Source organism: Artibeus jamaicensis, unplaced genomic scaffold (assembly GCF_021234435.1).
Source record: "Artibeus jamaicensis isolate MK-2021 breed Jamaican fruit bat unplaced genomic scaffold, CSHL_Jam_final scaffold_916, whole genome shotgun sequence".
NCBI lineage: Eukaryota > Metazoa > Chordata > Mammalia > Chiroptera > Phyllostomidae > Artibeus > Artibeus jamaicensis.
The window spans coordinates 25,511,107-25,531,072 of NW_026522059.1; the positions used below are offsets into that span (position 1 = coordinate 25,511,107).

The 19,966-nt window shown below is 54.2% G+C and overlaps 1 protein-coding gene across 1 annotated transcript; it reads right to left on the bottom strand.

Moving 5' to 3' along the window:
• Positions 1–15,811: 15,811 nt before the first annotated feature.
• LOC119040399 (uncharacterized) lies at positions 15,812–19,944 on the bottom strand. The gene is made up of 4 exons (XM_053660947.1): positions 19,941–19,944; positions 19,697–19,857; positions 18,131–18,322; positions 15,812–18,049 (listed from the first exon to the last, which is right to left on the bottom strand). Exons 1-4 carry the CDS (start codon positions 19,942–19,944, stop codon positions 17,702–17,704), a joined length of 705 nt encoding a protein of 234 aa, XP_053516922.1. The 3' UTR covers positions 15,812–17,701.
• Between the last annotated feature and the right edge of the window lie 22 nt (positions 19,945–19,966).

Here is a 19,966-nt window from a genome sequence, read left to right on the forward strand (position 1 = left end):
CTGAAGCCATCCCTTCACCCCAAAATGCCTCCTTCCTCTTCAGGATCTCTGAAAGTAGAGATTAGGCGTGACCTCCCATGGGTGCTTACGGGAGATGGTGCAACACGCACACGGCGCTTCCTGGGCCAGCGTCCATTGCATGAGACCACTAGGTAAGCTTGCTTGTCCTAGTGGCAATGTCCACGCAGCACGGAGGAGAGTCTGTGTCACACAGAGCGATGGCAGCCAGGTTAACATAAGACGCCTCTGTAAGAGGCCAGGGGTCAGCGCTGGGATCAGTAACCACCGGAAATCTGCAAATGCAGGAGGAGGATGTCCTCACATTCCTTGCAGCGGGAATGCGGCACCAACCTCCACTACCAAATGGAATAGCACATCCGCAGAGGGAAGAGTGATGGCATCCACGTCACAAATCTGAAGAGAACTTGGGGGAAGCTTCTGCTGGTAGCTCGTTGCCACTGAAAATCCTACCGAGGTCAGTGTCATGTTGTCCAGGAACACCGACCAGCAAGCTGTCCTGAAGGTTGCTGCCGCTCTGCTGGAGCCACTGTTATTGCTGGACGCTACCCTCCTGGAACCTTCACTCCCAGGTCACTGCAGCCTTCTGGGGGCTGAGATGTCTGGTGGTTACTGAACCACAGGTGGTTCTGTGCCACACAGTCCTGCCCAACTCCCTGCTGGCGAGTTCCTTTTCTAGTCTGTGAGACTGAAACAGAGCCCCTCTTTCCCCTGCTCTGGCCTCGACCGATGCCTGAGTCAGAGCTCATGAAACAGCACTAGAGCCCAGTGGTTAAGGACATGGACTTGGGGCATCCTAACTCCACTTCTACCACTTACCAGCTGTGTGGCCTTGGATGAGTTATTAACCTCTCTGAGACTGTGTATTATCTTTTGCTGAGTAACATGCTGCCCCCAAAACTCTGAGTTTCATTTCTTCACCTATAACAATAAGATTGCAAGAATTCAGTGAGCTTCCGCATTTAAAGTGCTTAGAAAAGTGCCCAGCATCTCGTTAAGGTTCAACACATGTCAGCCACTTTATCTCCTGGGTTCCTGCTCACTGAAGCTCAGCTTCATGGGTCCAGGGCTCTGCACCCTTTTGCACTGGATGGTTCCTGGATGAGACATTGTGGAAGGTACTGGAGGCTCTGTACAGAATTACGACTCCACTTCCAAAATTTTTTTGAAATATCTTTCATGTAAGATAGAAACTAGGTCAGAAAAATGTCAGTAAAGTGAGGGAAAACTTTAAAAATTAGACAAAAAGGAGGCAAGGTTACTACAAAACTGATCATTATAAGTTCCTGCTAAAGGCTGACCCCATTTTGGCTCTGAGGTTTCTGGCAGCCAGGGTTAAAGGAAAATACATTTAACTGAGTTTTTAAAACAAAAATGTTAACCAAACTCAAAGCATTCTAATCAGTGAGGCTTTCTCGGTGCAAAGGCTATCTCCATGCCAGCGGCTATTAGACTCAGGGGCTATTAGACTCAGGGGCTATTTCTCTGTCCGCTTCCCCGCCCCAGGCGGCTGCTGGCTTCCCTGGCAGTGGGAAGAGCTCAGATACCTCAGGTTTCCCAGGCTGCAGCTCCAAAAGAGCTCGCTCGAAGATTGGGCGGCAGTGGCCCGTTTTCCACTAGATGGCGCTTGTGGATTACCTTTGCTCAGACTGCCCAGGGAAGTTGCAGGGAACAACTGTTCCTCAGTGTACTCAGCTGATTTCAGGTAGTAAATTCACGTATTCGATCACGTTTCTGAAGGTCACAAGTGCCCCTGCATCTCTGTCCTTTGCATTTCTACAGTGGGTTTTGAGGTGGGGTGGAGCCAGGAGGAACGGGATTCCTGCCTCTCTTACCCTGGCCTTCACCCACTCCTAGCAGCAAGAGCCTTTGCTACCGCAAATCCCAAAGTACAGGGTTCCAGTTATCATGACAACTTTGGGAACCCAAGCCCAATGTAAACCAGTATTCCTGGGTGTGAGACAGTGGAACTAAAGGCCAGAAGACCTGGCTGCTCAAGGGACGTGGCTTTTTCCAGGTGGTTTGGAACTCCAAGTTGGAATGCCAGGCCCACCATGGACATGTCTATGACCACACCAAGCCAAGTTCACTTAGCTTGATGCACACAAGGGAACACACACACCAGGGAAGCCTTTGGAGCCTCTGTATCTGAGAGGGTTTGGGCGGGGCTTTTGGAGGTGGGGTGGGGGCATGGGGACAGCTAGCAAAGCTGGGAAGAATTTGGACTCGGTTGGGAGAAAGGGGACCTTCGCTGATTGGTTCAGGCTCAAAGAAGGGACATTTTACCCGTGGGGAAAGTTCCCTGTGTGGCTGCTTCTTTGCTCGGTCAATGGGTCTGTTTTTGTGCAGGCAGTCAACTGGTTTCTCAGTCTGCTGCCTTTCAGTAGCTCCTGAAGACACGCGCTGCATCTTCTTCACATTCCCAGAGCCTTGCACTCAGCAGATGCTCTTTGTAGGATGGATGAACGAACTTGCCAACATTTCTTTTCTGTGCTTCTGGTTCTCCTCCTGAGCTTATGCCGAGAGGGTTGAACAGAACACATTACCCCAGGGGCAAGCAAACGAGGCAGGGCACACCGTGATGGGCAAACGAGACACGACAGTGTCCTGAGGGACACAGGCACGGATCAAATCAGCAAATACATGGAAGACTGCATGTCGCAGCTGTGAAGGAGCTGCACGTGGTGAAGAGCGTGGGGAGGTTATTTAGCTCAATCAGGAGGATTTCCTGGTAAAACGGTAGTGGTACTGAGATGTGGATGGGAAGCGGGAGTGTACTAGATGAACAGGTGGAGGGAGCATGGCCCACATAAGGGGCACAACAGGGCAAAGACCCTGGGATGGAAATTCAAGGGCCAGAGAAAGCAGGCCCGTACTCCTGGATCTTAGAGACTCGTAACACAAGCGCCGGGCAGGACCCAGCCAGGCCGGGCAGGGCTCAGCTGGCCTTTTATATGGATTTCTATTTCTATCTCAGGAGAGAGGAGGGGGGCATTACAGTTTCATAGTCGGGGTGGGGTGTGTTTCACAGCTGTGACACAACTTTGCAGGCCCTGTGCTGCAAGAACCCCAGGTGAGACCATAGACCTGGTCTCAGCTGCTCCTGGTGGCCCCTGGGGTCTGCAGGACATAACTGACCTTGTGTTTCTAAGGGATTCCTCAGGCCTCATTGTGGAGAAAGGACCTGAGTAGATTGAGAGTTGGAAGTGGAAGCTGGTTAGGCTCTTGCATTGGAACTGGATTGGGCATGGGGGGCGGGGAGCAGAAATGGCTGGAGGGCTGTTTCGGAGGTAACCGGGCAAGACTTGACTGACATGAATTAAATAAGGATGGAGAAGCAGGTGGCAGCTGCCTCTGAGCTTCTAGTTCAAGTGGCTGGTTGGATGACAGGCTCAGTGACTGACATGGGTCACAGTGGAAGAGGACCAGGTCTGAAGGGAGGTTTGTGTGTGTGGTCTTGCACATGTTGTACTTGAGGTAGATTTGGGGTGGGAATCAAGTGGGGACATCAGCAGGAGGCTGGCTATTCAGTCTGGAGCTTGGAGAGCCTGCACACGGCTCTCTGCACATGGTAACAGCACAACTAACTGCTAGTGAAATAAATGTCTTGGTTCCCATACCCTGTTTGAGAAGTGACAGTGGTGCCCTTTGGATCACAGCAGTGCTCTGGGTGTCTCTGGGGGGAGTTCAGCAACTTTCTTTCAAAACACCCAGGTGGGGTTCATGGGGACAAGCATAGGCCTGGAATGAACCCGGGAAGAGGAAGGCTTAACCATGAAAGTGCTGATGTGTATGGTTTGTAGCTGAGAGTAGGGAAGGAGGCGTGACCACGACCAGAGGTCTAACCCAACCAAATCCTATCCCTTCACATCCTTGCCCCACAGTCATTCACATCCCATCAGCAGGCCCCTCAGCAGTTACCTAGAGTTACCAGGCACCCAAGCGTGTAAAGACTGAGAAATGGAAAAGCGCGGCTCATGGCAGAGGTTCACTCACGTCATCAGACCCTCCGTCATCCCAGAGGTTAGTACTGGTCCATTGTCTCTTCCAATTCCAAATTCAAAATGCCCTGGAAAACCCAAAGTTTTCTGTTCAGTTTGGTGAAAGCTCATTTGGCCTCCAAACCCGACCCAACTGACAGGAAGCTGTTCATAGTGTTTATTTACCCTCCTTGGTGTAACCAGTCATACATTTTGCAGCAGGAATGTGGTGTGTTTGATTACAGGGTGTCGTCCGGACCCCAATGGGGGGCTACCTTATATGTGTACTGAATAATTTTCAACTCCCAACACATCTGGCCTTCAGATTCTAGCTAAAGGGGCTCGTGGTCCACTTTACCATCAGCCTCTTACACATGGGGCCGGGGGACCATAGAAGACAATTTAAGCCCTCTAAAAATGATAACCCTGGCAGAGAATGGTTTTGAGCACCTGGAGCACCACCAGACAGTGTTCTAGACCCTGAGGGTAAAGCCATGAAAAAAGAAAGGCCTCTTCATTCACAGCACTGACAATATTGTGTTTTTGATTCCATAATGAATGCACATGCATAAGCGTGCAGGTATGTAACACTGAAAGGGCAGACAAAAACATTCTAAGGGCTGCCCTCCTTGGCGTGGCTCGGTGGGTTTAGAGCATCATCCTGTACAACAAAAGATCTCGATTCAATTCCGGGTCCGGGCACTTGCCTAGGTTGCAGGATGAGACCCAAACCCTTCTGGGAGACGACAGACTGATGTTTCTCTCTCTGGAATTTTTAAAATTATTTTTTTAATGCTAAGATTTTCTCTATAATGCAAGCATTACGAGCGACTTTGTTCTCTTTTTTCTTTTCCATTTCCTGCAAAGCTCAGAAAATCATTTTAAAATTAATCCTAAAGAAAGGGGAGGACGAAAGGAGAGAGAGGTCGGGGAGAGAGAGCAGGAAAGAGAAAGAATGAAAATCTTTAGTAATTTCTCAGAGCCAGACCTCAGCGGCCCACTTGCGTCTAGGCTGTAGGTGCCGGTGGGCATCTGTGTAGTGCCGAGGTAGCACCAGCAGAGGGCGCTGCGCCCGAGGGGCTGGGGCGGGGCCGTGGAGGCGCTTTTCTCCCCAGCAACACGGCCCGCGCGCCGCCGGGGAGGCGCGGCTTTGCGGCTTCCCCTGCCGGGCCTCCCCTCGCCCGGCCTCCCACCGCCACCCCCGCCCGCGGAGAGCCCGGCAGGGGCGGTGGCGGAGCTGGCACGGCCTCTCACGCGCCTCGCCCAGTGGGCCGGGTCGACGCGGGTGCGGCAGGCAGGGCCGGGTCCCTCTCCCACCCGCCCGCGCCGAGCCGGAGGGAGGAGGCGGCCGCCTCCCTTCCTGCCCCCTCTCGCCCCCGGCGCCGCCCTCCCTCGGCCCCCGCCTTTCGCGGGGTTGGCAGGGCCTCGGCTGACTCGTACTTTGGAGCCGGATGGGTTGACGTGACCGCCGAGACGCGGGCAGCGCCGGGAACAGGCGCGGGAGGAGGAGGCGGCGTTTCTGGGCACCTGGAGGCCGCGGCAGAGGGGGTGGGGTAGGGGCGGCGGCCACCTCCTCCCGGGCGCGGGGCTCCGCGGAGGCTGGGGAGGGAAGTGGGGTCCCCCCACCCCGCGCTCTGGGCCGTGGCCCTCGGCCTCGGCGTGTGCGTGCGCGGCGAGCCCGTTCCTCCTGCTTCTCAGGGTCGCCGGCGCCAGGGGAAGAGCCTGGCTCCGGAGGGCAGCAGGGTTACCAGGCCGGTCCACGGTAGGGGGTCCCGCCTCCTCCGGGGCGGGGAAGGAGTTTGTGGAGCCCCAGTCCAGCCACAGTCGAATCCCAGTGGCACCTCTGTCTAGCCTCAGTTTCCTAATCAGCAACACGGGAAGACAAAAACCCACCAAACGAATAGCCTCGCAGGATTCCTAGCTAGGAAGTTTGTGTCTCGAGGTGTTGGGGGATCACAGGGGAGCGCAAAATCATACATCCCTAAATCCAAGAAAGGGCCAGCTCGTGGCACCTCTTACGTGTTTTATGAGACCTCCGACATCTCTTACTCGCCCTCATTTTGGCCAGGAAAGACCTTACAAGGAACCCTGATTACGCAGTTTTCTTTTTTTGTGATGGGGGCTCAAAGGGAGAAAAGGACACAAACATTTCAGTGACTCGGTTTCCTTTTGGGTTTAATGTCCAAACCCTAGGATTTGGTGTGGCTTTTCTAGGACTGATTACAGTGTTTGAGATGAAAAACTAAAAATCCCAGTATCTTGCTGTCAAAGGGCCCCACTACTTTTAATTGCTACTCTGTCGGATTCCAATCTCAGCTCTGCCACTTGGGGCTTCACCAAGTTATTGAATGTCTTTCAGCCTCCGTTTCCTCTGCTGTCAAACGGGAGCAATACTGTTTGGTGATGTCGGGGTCAGGTGTTCAGCATGAATCTTCCCAACTTTCACAGACTCTCATGAGCCTTTTCTGCAACATTGTCAGTTGCCAGGAAATTCTTCTTGTAGTTCTACATCCTCCCCAGGCTGAAGACCGTCTTTCTGCTCAGTCCTGGAAGAGGACAGCTGGTCACCCCCTTGTTCATTGATGGCAGTCCCCTTGCAGCAGGGGGGCCACTGCCAAGTTCCTCAGCCTGACCTTTACAAGGGGCCTCAAATGTGGCTTCAAAGTCCTCCCCAAAGCCTGTAGGTTGGGGAGGTGGGGGTGGACAAATGCTGCGAGTTGTGAGGTCTAGATTAGAAGATTTCTCTTCAAATAGTGAAAGGAGTTACTGGCAAAACAGGAGGAACACAGCTCACTGAAAACCACCTCTGTGCTGGAGTGATTTCTCTCAGGACTCGTACAAGAACCTCCGCAGCAGGAATCGTCCCCTCCATTAGCCAAATAAGAAAGCAGAGGACCTGATGCCCAGATTCCCAATCTGTCCTCTTCCCTTTCTGGTGGCCAGTGTTGCAGAAGATGGTGCCACCTCCACCCAGACCCCCTTCCAGGTATGTGGAGGCCTCCGGAAATGGCTGCAGTCCTGCTGATGCCTGGTTCTCCTGCAGGGCAGTTCATGGTGGTTATCACTGGCTTGAAAGGCCATTTGGCTCTTGGGAAACAAACAGAAGCCTTACCCTCCCTTCCTGTTGGAAACTGGTCTCAGCTGCAGAACGGATGCCTGGGAAACACATTTTAAGTCCAGGCTCCCATAGTCCAACTGCTCCTGGAGATGTGCCAAGGCCGCTTTGGGGCAGTTGGAAGGCCAGGAGGCCCTGCTCTGAGTGTGGGCTTGACGCCAGCACTCTCCACGGTGACCATCTGCATCCAGGGGTTCTCACCCCTGTGCCCGTTGAAAGAATGCTGATGGCTGGGCTCCATCCCCCCTGCACCAATGGTGTCAAACTTGCATGCATCAAAAATTTTATTTTCAAAAGCACCTCTAGGTAATCCCCATGTGCTGCTGGGCTTAAGAAACACTGAGGGAGAAACACTTAATGATCAAAGGACAAAATATGAAAGTATATGAAATCTGAACAAAGAGGGTTTGCATTAGATAGATACCAACTAATATAAACCACACAAGGCAAGGAGGCTCCGGCAGCAGTGACTGCGCAGGACTGGGGAATTCTTGGAAGGACCTCATCTGTCTGGGAACTGGCATGACTCAGTGCCCGGGGGCCGAGGGTGTAGCCCCATGGCTCCAGGTCCCTCTGGGCCACTGTGCCTGCTTCTGGAATCCACATGTGTGTTGCTGGGCCAGGCCACCAATACTCCTGTGAGCCTTCGTCCTTCCAGTCTAACTGGACTGCTTGCCATTCCCGGAACTCACTCTGCTCCTTCCAGCCTCTAGCTTTGGGTTCCAGGCATTTTTTTCCACTTGGAATGTCTGTCCTTTCCCCATCTGTTCAAGTCATTCTTCTTCAAGGTCCCTGCCCTAATGCCAAGGCTTGTCTGCCTGTATTCCTGTTGCCCCCTTCCCACTTTGTCACCGCACGAGGTGTGCTCTGGGGCTGTGTCCCTGACCAGGTAGTAGAGGCAGGCAGGGTGATGACCCATCAGACCCCTCTGTGGTCCTTCCTTCCGCATCTGTCACTGGGGATGGGGGCACCACGCATAGAGGGGGCACGCACATTTCTCAAATGCTGCAGAATTTGTCCCTGTTCCAGGGCAGGGTGGACAGTAACAGAAAAATCTTCTCTGCTGGTGCCCTTTCCTGATAGTTCTCTGGACCCTCTGTTCCATTTCCTGAGTGCCACAGGACTTTGTGGTTAGCCAGCAGTGACAGGAAAGAGCCGGGACCTGGCCTTGACCTAGCACGTGGTGTCTACAGCACCAGTGCCGCTTCCCCTAAAGCGGGTGGGGGTGGGGGGGCGGTCGGGATGAAAGCGTCCAGGCTCTGGACGCTGGTGTGGCCTCTTCCCAGACAGACTCAGAGTCCTGAAAGGAGGGGGGAAACTCCGCGAGGTCGGCGCCACCAAGGCTGTGTTGGTGCCTCCGGACGGCCTTCTCCCAAGAGCCGGACGGGTGAGACGCCGGGAGAGAAAGCCTCTCTCACCCCACCCCCACCCCCGTACCCCTTGCTCGGGCCGCGCAGCGCACAACTTGAGGACGGGAAGTCGGGCCCAGACGCGGTTCTACGGCGGCTGGGGTGCAGGACTCGTTCCCTCCTCCTGTCACCCGCCAGCCTTGCAGGTGGCCCCCGCAGCTTCCAGTCCTCCCCGCAGAGTCGCTGCCGCATCCACCTTCTTGGGGTTGTCCAGCCCCGAGCGCCTCCAAGGACTGGGGCCGTCGCCTGCCCGGCCTCCACCCGCACCCCCGCCCGGGACGCATGGCAAGGGTTTCTACCGAGTCAGCGCGAGCAGGGAGCCCCCCGCCGTCCCGGGCACCAGCTCCTGTGACGCAGCGTGACTCACGGGCGCCCGGGCAGCCGCAGACCCGGGCCCCGGCCCGGCGCCCCCCGGGGTTTTCCTGGCGCCCCACACCCCGCTCCAGGGTCCTCCCACCGGCCCAGTGCCCCGGGCACCTTCCCTCGACCGCCCCCCGCCCGCCCCCCATCCACTGCCTGGGCCAGACTCCCAGCTGACATCAGACCTGGCCGCCCGGCCACCCTCTGAGTCAACAGTTTCCGAAGCGGAGCCGCTGCAAGGGGCGGGGAGAAAGCGCGGCCTCCGGGGGTGGCGCTGGGGGGCCGGCCCGGGGCAGCAGCCTCCGGAGGGCGGGGGTGAGCAGGGACGAGTGGAGGTTTTACGAGAAGTCACGAGAGGGGGGAGGTGTGGGCGGAGAAAGAGGGTGAAAACCACCCTGCGGCGCCGCGGAGGGGGAGGAAACCCGCAGCGCGGGAGCCACGTGCTGAAGCGGGCGGTGGGCGGGTGGCCGGACCGCCCCGGAGGGACCCGGGAGGGCTGGGGGCGGGGGAGGCCTGGCCGGGGAAGGCCCCGGGCCGAGTGTCGGGGGGAGGAAAAGAACCGGGGGTGGACGCCCTCGGTCCCAGGGCACCAGCGAACATTTGTGTGGGTAATTCGGCCCACTTCGCTTTGATGAGAGCGGCGCTGGCCTACCCTGGGGGCTGGCGCGGCCGAAAGAAATGCACTGACTTCCCCAAACTCTGGAGCCCCTCTCCCCCAAACTCACATCTTTCAAAGAGTATGTCTGTCCAGGGGTAAAGGAGTTAAAGAGCCAAAGTAAACCGCGAGTGGGTGACGGTCCATGAGGGGGGCGGGAGTGGGGGAGCGGCTGGGGAGGAGGTAAGCATAAAAGGAGGGAGGGGGGATTTTCAACACCTGGGAAGGACCTAATGCGCCTTTGGAAAGGTGAGTTCCCTACTACCTGAGAATTGAGGCCGGGCCCCCGGAGGAAAAGGAAATGGAAGGAATGAGAGGTGTTGTGACAGAGCCCGGGCTCTGTCCTTTGGGTAACAAAACGAGATCTGTGGGCGCTATGGCCCAGCCACTGAGTCGGTGCTCAGAAGCCACGTGGAGAGGCCGCATCCTGTGGTTTTGAGACGCTGGAGGAGGGCAAAAGACCCTTTAAAAAGCACCCATCTGAGGTGGCAGAAGGGGTACCTGGAAGCTTCTTCAGCCCTAACAGGTTTCCCAGCCCTAGTCCAACAGGAAGGAAGGGAGAGGATCCGGGAGGACGGAACAGCCAGAACAGGAGCCGGCCTCTCCCGGCCCTGGGTTCCCTCCCCTCCCCCTGCGTCCCTCACCCACCATCCCATGACCCCCCGGGATATGCAAGACACAATGGTCGTTGGTGGGCCTCCAGCTGGAATGCATTCTCAGTCCCAGTCTCAGTCCCTTTCCGGGATTTGACATGCTGTTCTTTCCAAAGCCACGGCTCAACAAGTGATGCCAGCCCAGGGAGGGGGTGTCCGTGGCTCATCTTGCAGACAGAAGTAGCACGATCACTGGGTGAACAAAACCCACCAGGATCTGTCCAGAGCTACTGGTTAGCACAGCCTCCACAGAGACCGCGGAGCTGCTTCTCGCCCCATGTGACCCTCATGCAAACACGCAGAGCAAGAGCTCCTGGTCCCATCTCCTTGGGCAGCCTTTTCCCAAGTGTTGAGGTGGGCGGCTCATTTCTGCCAATCTGATCCAGCTCAAAATAGACTGAACCAGACTTCTGGGAAGCCCTGTTGTACAGGCCTCTGTGGAAAAGGGTGAAAAATGACAGCTCTTAGGAAACCAAAGGTTCTAATTTGCTAAGATGGGACACGGTACAGAGCCCTGTGACATCCAAGGGCAAAAATAGTGGCCAGGGGTCGGTATGGAAAGCGTTAGTTATTGTGGCAGGTCCGCCACTCTGTGTGGTTGCCCTTCTGGGAAGTTGGTGGGCTGGACCAGTGAGGATTATCCTGGGAGCCAAGGCCAGGTGCAGGAGGAGGCCGTGGCCAGATCCTTAAGCCACAGACACCACAACCCCCAACTTCCACGTTTGTTTTTCAGGCTGAGAACTCTCTTGGTGGGGAGTTGCCTCCTCCACTGTTTCAGATTCTGACTTCTCATATTTCAGGCTGGGGCCTGGTCATTTGCCACCTTCTCTGTGAAGCTGCTTTCTCCCATCCCAGAGTGCACTTGGCCCTGAGCACCTCCACATAACCCTTGCTATGCTTTGCTTGGGCCTGAGAAGTGTTGCTGTATTCAACTTCCTGCTCTACCCAGAGGGCCCTTGGGAGGCCCAGAGTTTCATCTTTGCAGCTCCCTCTTGGTGGAACTTCTGGGGAAGTGCATTAGCTGTCAGCTCTACCCTCTTCTGCTCTATGTGTGACCTGACAGGCTTCCTTCATGTCTGCCGGGACTTCTTGTTTGCTGTGTCTGCTTCCATGAGGGCCTCATCTTGGGTTTGGACCCGACCTGCTCTTTGCCTGACAGTTCAGCCCAGCCTTTGGGACTCCGGCTCAACCTGATTGACTCCTGGCATCCCTTCAGCAGGAAGAGCCTTCACTCCCTTCCTTAGCAATGGGAACTCGGGCAGAGGGTCGATGGAATATAAGTATAGCACACTTCAACTCACCTGTTACATGTAAATCCCCACTCAGGAACACAGGTGGACCTCGCTAAAGCTAACAACATGTCAGGTATAAATATTCATACATGAAGAAAGTAAATTAGGGGCTTAGCAAAACTTTTTTCAAAGCATACCAGGGACTATAAGTTCCTTGTATGGCCCTGGCCAATGTGGCTCAGTTGGTTGGAACATTGTCCATAAACTTCAAGGTCATGGGTTCGATTCCCAGTCAGGGCACGCACAACTAAGTTGTGGATTCAGTCCCCAATTAATATTTCTCCCCCCGCCGCCCTAAAATCAATAAGCATGTCCTCAGGTAGGGAAAAGATTCTTCATATGCATTTAGAGAGCTCACTTTCCTTGTAGCTTTTTGGAATTAGAGGTATTGAAAGTGAGATTTAAGGTTAGGAGATGAGTCAGCAGGGATCAGAAAATTCTGTCACGTAATAAAATGATTGCAGATGCCAAAAAATGTTGGAGATGGAAGTGAACTGGACTGGGGACCTCTGCCTCACTGGCTTGGCCCAACCCCCCCCCCCCCCCCCCAGCTGCGGCCCTGGGCAGCACCCACTCCTTCGCTGAGAGGCCAGCCTCCTGGAGCGCGCTGCTGGGTCTCTGTGTTGGGAAGCCGTGGCCCCACCTCTGGATCCGCTGTCTGAGCTCTGTGACCTGAGGCCACCTGCTTCCCCGTCTGGGCCTTGGTTTCTCTACCTGTGAGATAAGAGATCGCTATGCCTGCCTCTTAGAGCTCTTGTGAGGACCAGAGGGCGTGAGTCCGGGTGGGCACATGGTAAAAAGTAGTTTAATGTATTTTGGGCTTTCTAACTGCGGGGCAACAACTACTGACACTTATGTAACTTTTTCCACTTGGGGATCTTTAGATCCAGGTTCAGTCCAGGGTCAGGAAGATCAACCTGAGAGAGCAAGTCATCCTTCCAGAAGCTGCCAGAGAAAAAAACCAACGTTTCTAGAAGTAAGGAATTTAATAGCAGCAAATCTACCAACCGATAGGGCCTGGGAGAAACCTGATCCTGGATGGGTTTATGGCCTAATCAGTGACAAAGACGACCTTTGCCCAGACACTAGGTGTGTTTGAGCCCCTGAATGAGGCTTTAATCCAGGAGATGTCAAAAGAGCCTAATAAATACTTACTCCATTGAGTCAAATCCAGCAGTTTGAAGAAAAATGCAAAGTTTCGATTCTGTGTGCCCCTCTGCCATGTGAGACGTGACTCCGAGGGAGGACACTAAACCAGGCCCTCCTGTAATGGGCGACGGGACCGGAGCTTCAGGCCAGGCCCTGGACTCTTGCTGCTGTGACCAGGAGCAGGAAGAACACGTTAACCAACTGACTGCACTGCACTCCTTTCAGAGAGGGAGCAAGAACTGTCCTTTGCACCGCAGCGCTTTCTGGCCCCGCTGACACCAATTTGGGAACATATGGTACATCGATTTCCTAGGACTGCATGACTGCACACCACAAACTGGCCTTCTGAAAACACAGAAATTTATTTGCTCAAAGTACGGGAGGCTAGGGGTCTGAAATCAAGGCCCCAGTAGGGCCACGCTCACCTCGAGACTGGGTAGAATCCTATTTTTCTTTTCCTAGAATCCTAGCCTCAGGTAGCTGGCAGTCCTTGGCATTCCTTGCTTTACAGCAATGACATTCCAACCTTTGCCTCTGTTGGCACATGGTGCTCTCTCTGTGTCCCTGTTCTCACATGACATCCCCCTGAGTTTAAGGACACCAGTCCCAGTGGTTAAGGGCCCATCCTAAGCACTTCTTAACTTGAGTGCACCTGCAAAGAGCCTGTTTCCAAATAAGGTTGTGTTCACAGGTACTAGTGACTAGGACTTCACGGCATCTCTTTTAGGGAAAACAATTCAGCCCATAATGCATGGTGAGAGTAGACAGGCTGCGGCCCCGGCGGAGGAGGCAGTCAACACAGGGCGCCCCACTGTGTGCCCATGAGGGGCCAGGTTGAGGGGCCAGGTTGATGGGCCATCTATCAGGACCCTCAAAAACATTCATATCCTTTCTTGAGGTTCATTCATAATCCTCACCTGAGGTTATGTTTGTATTGGCTAGAGGGAGAGAGAAACGTTGGTGTGAGACAGGAATACCCACCAGTTACCTCCGCATGCGCCTGACTGGGGAGTGAGCCGGAAACCTATTGGTGTACAGGCTCCGACCAGCGGAGCCGCCTGGCCAGGTCAACATGCGTGCCCTCTAATCCAGTGACTGCTTCTAGGAAGTCGTCAAAATGTGGGTAAGACTGCACACAGAAATACCCATCTCAATAGAGTTTGTAAATAACTAATCACCGGGAACAACGTCAGTGTCCAACAGCTAGGGATGGTTATTAAAATAAGGCATATGCATGTGAGGGGCATTATGTGGCCTTTAGACACGACATTTTTAGAAAAAAAATAACAGGGGACATGAACTGAAAGGATATATTTATTATGTTGTCAACTTTGTAGCAATGTACAGGGAAGGAAAAAAACAACATAATGTTCATATTCCCCCCCCTTTTATGGAGGAATGATGAGTGATTTTGTTATTTAAAAAAATTATGGCATTACATAAGTTCTCTGCATTGGCTTTATAGCCAAGGAGGAAAAAAACTAATGATATTTTAAAAATAGATACATAAATTGTTTCCTGGAGTATACCTTCCAGGACGTTCTGGCTGGGAGGAGGGCAGCAGCTGCTGGGTGTCCGACTCATTTCTGTGGTTATAAGCCACAGCCATCACCCCCCTGGAGTTTTTCAGCATGTACTTGGGTGGCTACTTACATCAGAATTACCCATAATGCCTGTTTTGAAATGCAGAATTCTAGGCCCCACCCCAGACCTGCTAAATCAGGGTCCCTGGGTGAGGGAGGGCCTAAAAATTTGCATTCTCACAGGCTCTGCACATTTGAGACCGAACTCCCCCTGCTTCACGGGCTGTGGGTAACCCACTCATCAGTCACCAGGGTGGTTTCTCACCCCAGTCATCTGTGCCCTGTCCGCCTACACTGGGCTTTGAAGAGTAAAACCAAATAAACAGGGAAGTTATTCTCTTCATAAAGCCCATTTTGGTTCTCCTGCCTAGGACAGAAAGCTGCAGAACACAAGATTCAAAAGAATAGAACATTTGTGATTGTGCTTTATTTTGGAATCCAGTAGCAGCATTTCTTCATTTATGTCTACTAATGAAAGTGAGTTCACATTCTCAGACTCTGCCCTAGTCTGGGGTTCAGAAAGTTGCAGGGAGACATCAGCCCCCAATGAAAGGTTTGCCCATTAACAAGGAGGGGTTGCATGTGCAGGTAGTTGAAAATGGTAATTACACACGTGACTTTTCCTAACTCACGTCTTCGAGGTCTCCTTTATTGCCTGGCTTCGGGGAGCAGTACCAGAGGGCAGACGCAAGTAGAAAGGTCTGCACTTTAAGGTGTGTCCTGGCTCGGGGCAGGGATTGGCAGAGCAGGCCCTTCCTGCCCTGCAGTGCTGTGACTTGTCAAGACCCAGGGGAGTCGTGGCATGCACGCAGGGGCCCAACAGCTGTGCAATTAGCCACCTCATCAGTAGGTGAAACTCAACACCGCAAAGAGGCAACAATTCAAGGTATCAGTCCATACTTGTTGTTTCCGGAGTTGGTCATAGGCTCCAGGGTGAGCTATCCTGAGTATGAAATACCTGCCTTCGTGTGGGAGCAATCAGAAAACAGAACCAGAATGGCAACTGTGAAGCTGTGCATCTCACCTCCTGGAAAGGGTCACATTCCCTTTCTGCACCTTTGCATGGCAGGTTTCAGGATGCGCTCCACCTGAGCCCTGTTTCAGGGGGCAGGAGGGCAAAAGGGGGTAGGCTCTGGAGAACGCAGTGTGCTGGGCACCTGAATAACATCTTCCATTTTTGCTTGGTCATCATCCCCAGCACCTGGCAGGCACTGGCTCTCCCTGAGGTCTGAAGAAGACCTGGATAGGCCAGGCTGTCTCCTGCTCTACAGCTCAGGACGGTCCTGGGCAGTCAGCGACTGAAAGCCCAGCTCTGAGAGCCTTGGGCACAGGGCCCAGGGTCAGGCCTGCTGCTCCTCCCAGATGCCTCCCTGTCCTGCAGCACAGGCGGGAAGCAGAGGAAGGCAACTGAAAGGGTTAGGGCCCATCAAGGAGGGAGAAAATGCAAAAGGAAGCCCTGTATCTTTCCCACAACATGTAATTAGCTCCTAGCAGAAGATGCCATAGATTCATGATGGGAGCCGACAGCGGGGGAGGGAGGCTCTGACAAGCATGAGATTTCTCATGGTTTTTTAATTTAATTTTTTAAAGGAACATGAACAGCTGCAATTAAACTGTGGACCTTCAGTGAAGGCACATCCCCAGCAACAAGCCATATCATGCTGCATCCGGTGCCCACCCAGGCGGGCTGATCAGGAAGGGCTTTCCAGCCTCAGAGCTCCCTCCTGGCCCCGGTGGCTGACCATTTCTTGTCCCTGGTGACCCAGGGTGGGTCTGTCAGCAGCCCCTGCTCTGTCATTCTGCCCCAGGGTGACAGCCGCCCCAGTGCCCTCTCCTCTCCTTGACAGCAGTCCCTGGAATCACCTTGGCCTCCAGCCAGAAGCTCCCAGGGCAATGCTCCTGGCAGAACCCAGGCCTCCTCCCAAGTACTTGAGGGCCTGCCCTCAAGTACGCCGGCTGCACCCCGGGAGGAAGGGAAGCACGGCTGGGGAGGAAAGGTGGGGAGCCCCTGGGCAGGGTGGCTGCAGGTGGGCAGTGTCTGGACGTCCGCCAGGACAAACGGGGCCAACCTTCTCCCAGGCACAAAGGGATCTCTGTGAGGGACACACCCAGCCCCGTGTGCAATCTGGGAGGCTCGGGTTTCTTAACACAGAGCCCATTCCCAGACTGGCCTAGGTGTGGCCTGCAGGCTGAACCCTGCTGGGCAGGGTCCTGTGGACTCCTGGTGACCCATCTGGGTGACTTCAGTCCTCGTTATGATCTGGCATAAACATGAAGATGGAGGAGGCCTGGACAGGCAGCTGAGCTTCGCAGCACATGGCAGCTGCCTCGCCTTCCTTTGGGAAAGAGCCTTCCTAGGTGTACTCTACACACTCCCTGTGGGTGTCTGTGTCCCAACTTCCCCCCTTTTTAAATAAGAACACTGGTCATATTGGATTAGAGCCCACCCTAATGACCTCATTAACTGTATTATCTCCGAAAAGACCCTATCTCTAAAACAGGTCACATTCTGAGGTGCTGGGGGTTAGGATTCCAACATATCTTTTGGGTCGGCAGGTGGACACGGTTCATTCTGTAACACCATCCATGGGAAAGTGTAGGAAAGTATGGAGGAGAGATGCTGGGAGTCTCCTGCCTCAGCAAGGTCTGTGAGCAAATCTGGGGGAGCCTGGGTCATGTGTGTATTCCCCTCTGCAGGGGCCGGGGGGGCCTGAATTCCTGGCTTCTGCCCTGGGGAGGCGTGGCCCTCTAATTTGGGATTTTTCTCCAAACACAGGAAAAACACTCAAAGGATTCACCTAAAGGTGGCCACAAAGCACAGCAGAAATCAACTCTGCGGGTCCTTTCTGGTGTCCTCCAAGGGGACCCAAGAGCAGAGAATGAGGACCTCAGCCTCCATTTCTACATCTCCCCTTTAATGCCTAGTGTTGTGTGCTGCCCGCTGCAGGGACCAAAGGTCGACGACTGCAGAGGACACCTGGCAAATCCAGGTGATAGCAAAGAGGTAGCATTTGGTAAGCGTTCACAGCGTGGCAGGCATTTTCTACACTCCTTACCGCACTTAACCCTCACAACAGCTTTACGAAGTAGGGATGATTATTGGCTCTCTTTCACAGATGAGAAAACGAAGGTGCAGAGAAGATAAGTAACTTAATAGGTGGGAGAGCCAGGATTTGAATCCCGCAATTCTAGTCCGAGACCCAGAGCCTAACCACTGGATTTCCTGCCCAGCCAGCCCACAGGCAAGGCCGGTGAGCACAGTTAAGCCATCGCCCTGCTGACAGCTGGGAGCTCAGTGGAACTGCCCCAGGATGGCACATACATTGTTGTCTCACCCTCTCTGAGCCAAGGTGGGTGTGATGCTGGCCCGAGGCACCCTGACAAAGGGAGGTGTGGAAAGAGGCAGGGGAGCCGAAGGAGGGGAGAACCCTTGGCTGGAGCTGCAGGCCCAGCCTGGGAGGCTCTGCCTGGCTGGGCTGAGCAGGACCTACGTCAGAGGACTGGTTTCTGAGCTTCTGAACTTGGCGGGGCTGGGGCTGGTCTTCCTGAGAGGGCAGGGAGGGCCCTCGCCGGCTCCTTGCCAAGGTAGTGCCTGGAGGCGGTGGAGATGCTCCCGAGGGTCCGTCCACAGTGACCCAGAGGAACAGCTGGGCTCGGAGGGGCCAGGTGGCTGCCAGGGCAGACTGTCCAAGCTGAGGTGCACGTGAAGGTGGCTCAGGTACCTGCCACCTGCCCAGTGGCAGAGACCTGGCACCTCTGTGCCTGCCATGGAGGAGTCCCAGCCACTCCCTGCTCCTGTGACTGTGGTTGTTGGAACATTGCTCTTTCCATCACCCTAGGGACAAAGGGCGGGAAAAGAAACAGAAGCAGGCAAAAATAGCAGGGACATATTCCCACAGTCCCAAGCCTTACCCACCTGGATTTTTCCCTGTGGCCCTGGCCCGTAGGACTGGGCCTCGGCCTCCCACACTCCCAGTGGAGAGCGTGGTTGCAGGAGTGTGCATACTCCGGGGGGCTTGTCATTCACCAGCGCACCCCCGCTCTGCAGAAAGCTTCCTGGCAGCTTCCCCTTTCCAGAGGAAAACAAGGTGAACGTGGCTGGGATTTTCTTAAACAAAACAGAAGAGAAAGGTTAAAAAGTCTTGTCCTTCAACGGCTTTGATAATAAGAATAGGGTGGTCTCTCACACACCAGCGGGACATTTTCAAAACACACATGGTCACAAAAATAAGAAAGACAAAAGAAGGAGTAGGAATGATCCACTGGAGGTTTTTTTTTTTTTTTTAGATTTTATTTATTTATTTTTAGAGGGGAAGGGAAGGAGAGAGGGAGAAAAATATCAATGTATAGTTGCCTCTCATGTGTCCCCTGATGGGAACTGGCCTGCAACCCAGGCATGTGCCCTGACTGGGAATCGAACCGCAATCCTTTGATTCACAGGCCCTTGCTCAATCCACTGAGCTACACCAGCCAGGGCCCACTGGAGGTTTTTATTTCAATAGGTGACTATGAAATACATAGTTTAAAAGTTCAGTTTAAGAAATGTTTGCAAACATCAACCATGTTTGAGTTTCAGAACCAGATTAATCTTTGCAACAAGATGAAAAACATGAACGCCTTGGATGTGCCCTGATGTCTCCGTGTCTCCCCTTAGATAAGAAGCAGAGAAGAAGGACATTCTTAGAATTTAGAGAATGAGGTAGGGTTGGGGTTGCCAGATAAGATGCAGGATGAGTATAAGTTCCAGCTATTGTATGGGACCTATTTATACGGAAAAATCATTTGTCGTTTTTGTCTGACATTCAAATTTAACTGGCTATCGCATGTTTTTATTTGCTCAGTCTGGCTACCTTAGGTGGGCCTCACACGCACGCACCTCCCTCAGGGGAAGAGAGGAGCAGAGGCTGGCAGAGAGGCTGGCAGGGCTCCAAGGAGGCCGGGCCTGAGGCTGCAGGGCTGCCTGGTGGGGCCCCGGGGAAGGCTCTGGGCCTCCTCGGGGAGCTAGCTCCGTCCCTCTGGGGGAACAGGTGGGGCGCAACAGCTGCAGGAGGAAGCCTTGAAAACAACAACCTGAAAACAATTCGGTTTTCTCTGGGGAGTTGCCAGCCTCAAGAGAAGCCAGACTCAGGGTGGCAACATCTACAAGGACTCTAGGGCCCCAGACCAGATGGTGGCCCATCTCTCGCAGCTGGGGGGTCACCCTGACCCCAGGGCTACAGTATCACTGTGACACAGCCCAGCTGCTCCTGTACCCTCCCCAGCCCAGGCGCCGACCTCTCCTGCAGGCCTGGCCGTGTCAGCCCTGCCTCACTGAATTCCCCCGCATTCTCTGGGGATGAGGTCATTGAATATCCCCAGCCTTTCCTGCGAGGACAAGGGGCAGTAGCTGGGCAGCTAGTTATCTGTGTACTACCCACAGGTACCCTGGGAAGGGGAGGGTAAGTAACTTCTGCAGGAGCCCAAGGAAGCAAGTGGAGCCTACCTGCCTCAGGGGGCCTGGGAAGCTGCAGAGCCCACCTCCTGGGAGGCCCCCTGCTGTGCGACACCTCCCCAGAGCCACCCTCCCACGGCTGTGGGGAGGCTGAGGTCCTGTCCAGTTCCAGGGAACAGGGAGGAGTGAGGGAGGGAGAAGAAGGGGCAGGCCTGCCCTGGCAAGTTTCAGCTTGAATGTGAAAGGGCACTCACTGGAGCGTGGAGAAAGCAGGGGGGGGGGGGAGAAGGACTACCCATGAGTAGAGCGTCTCTTTGATAA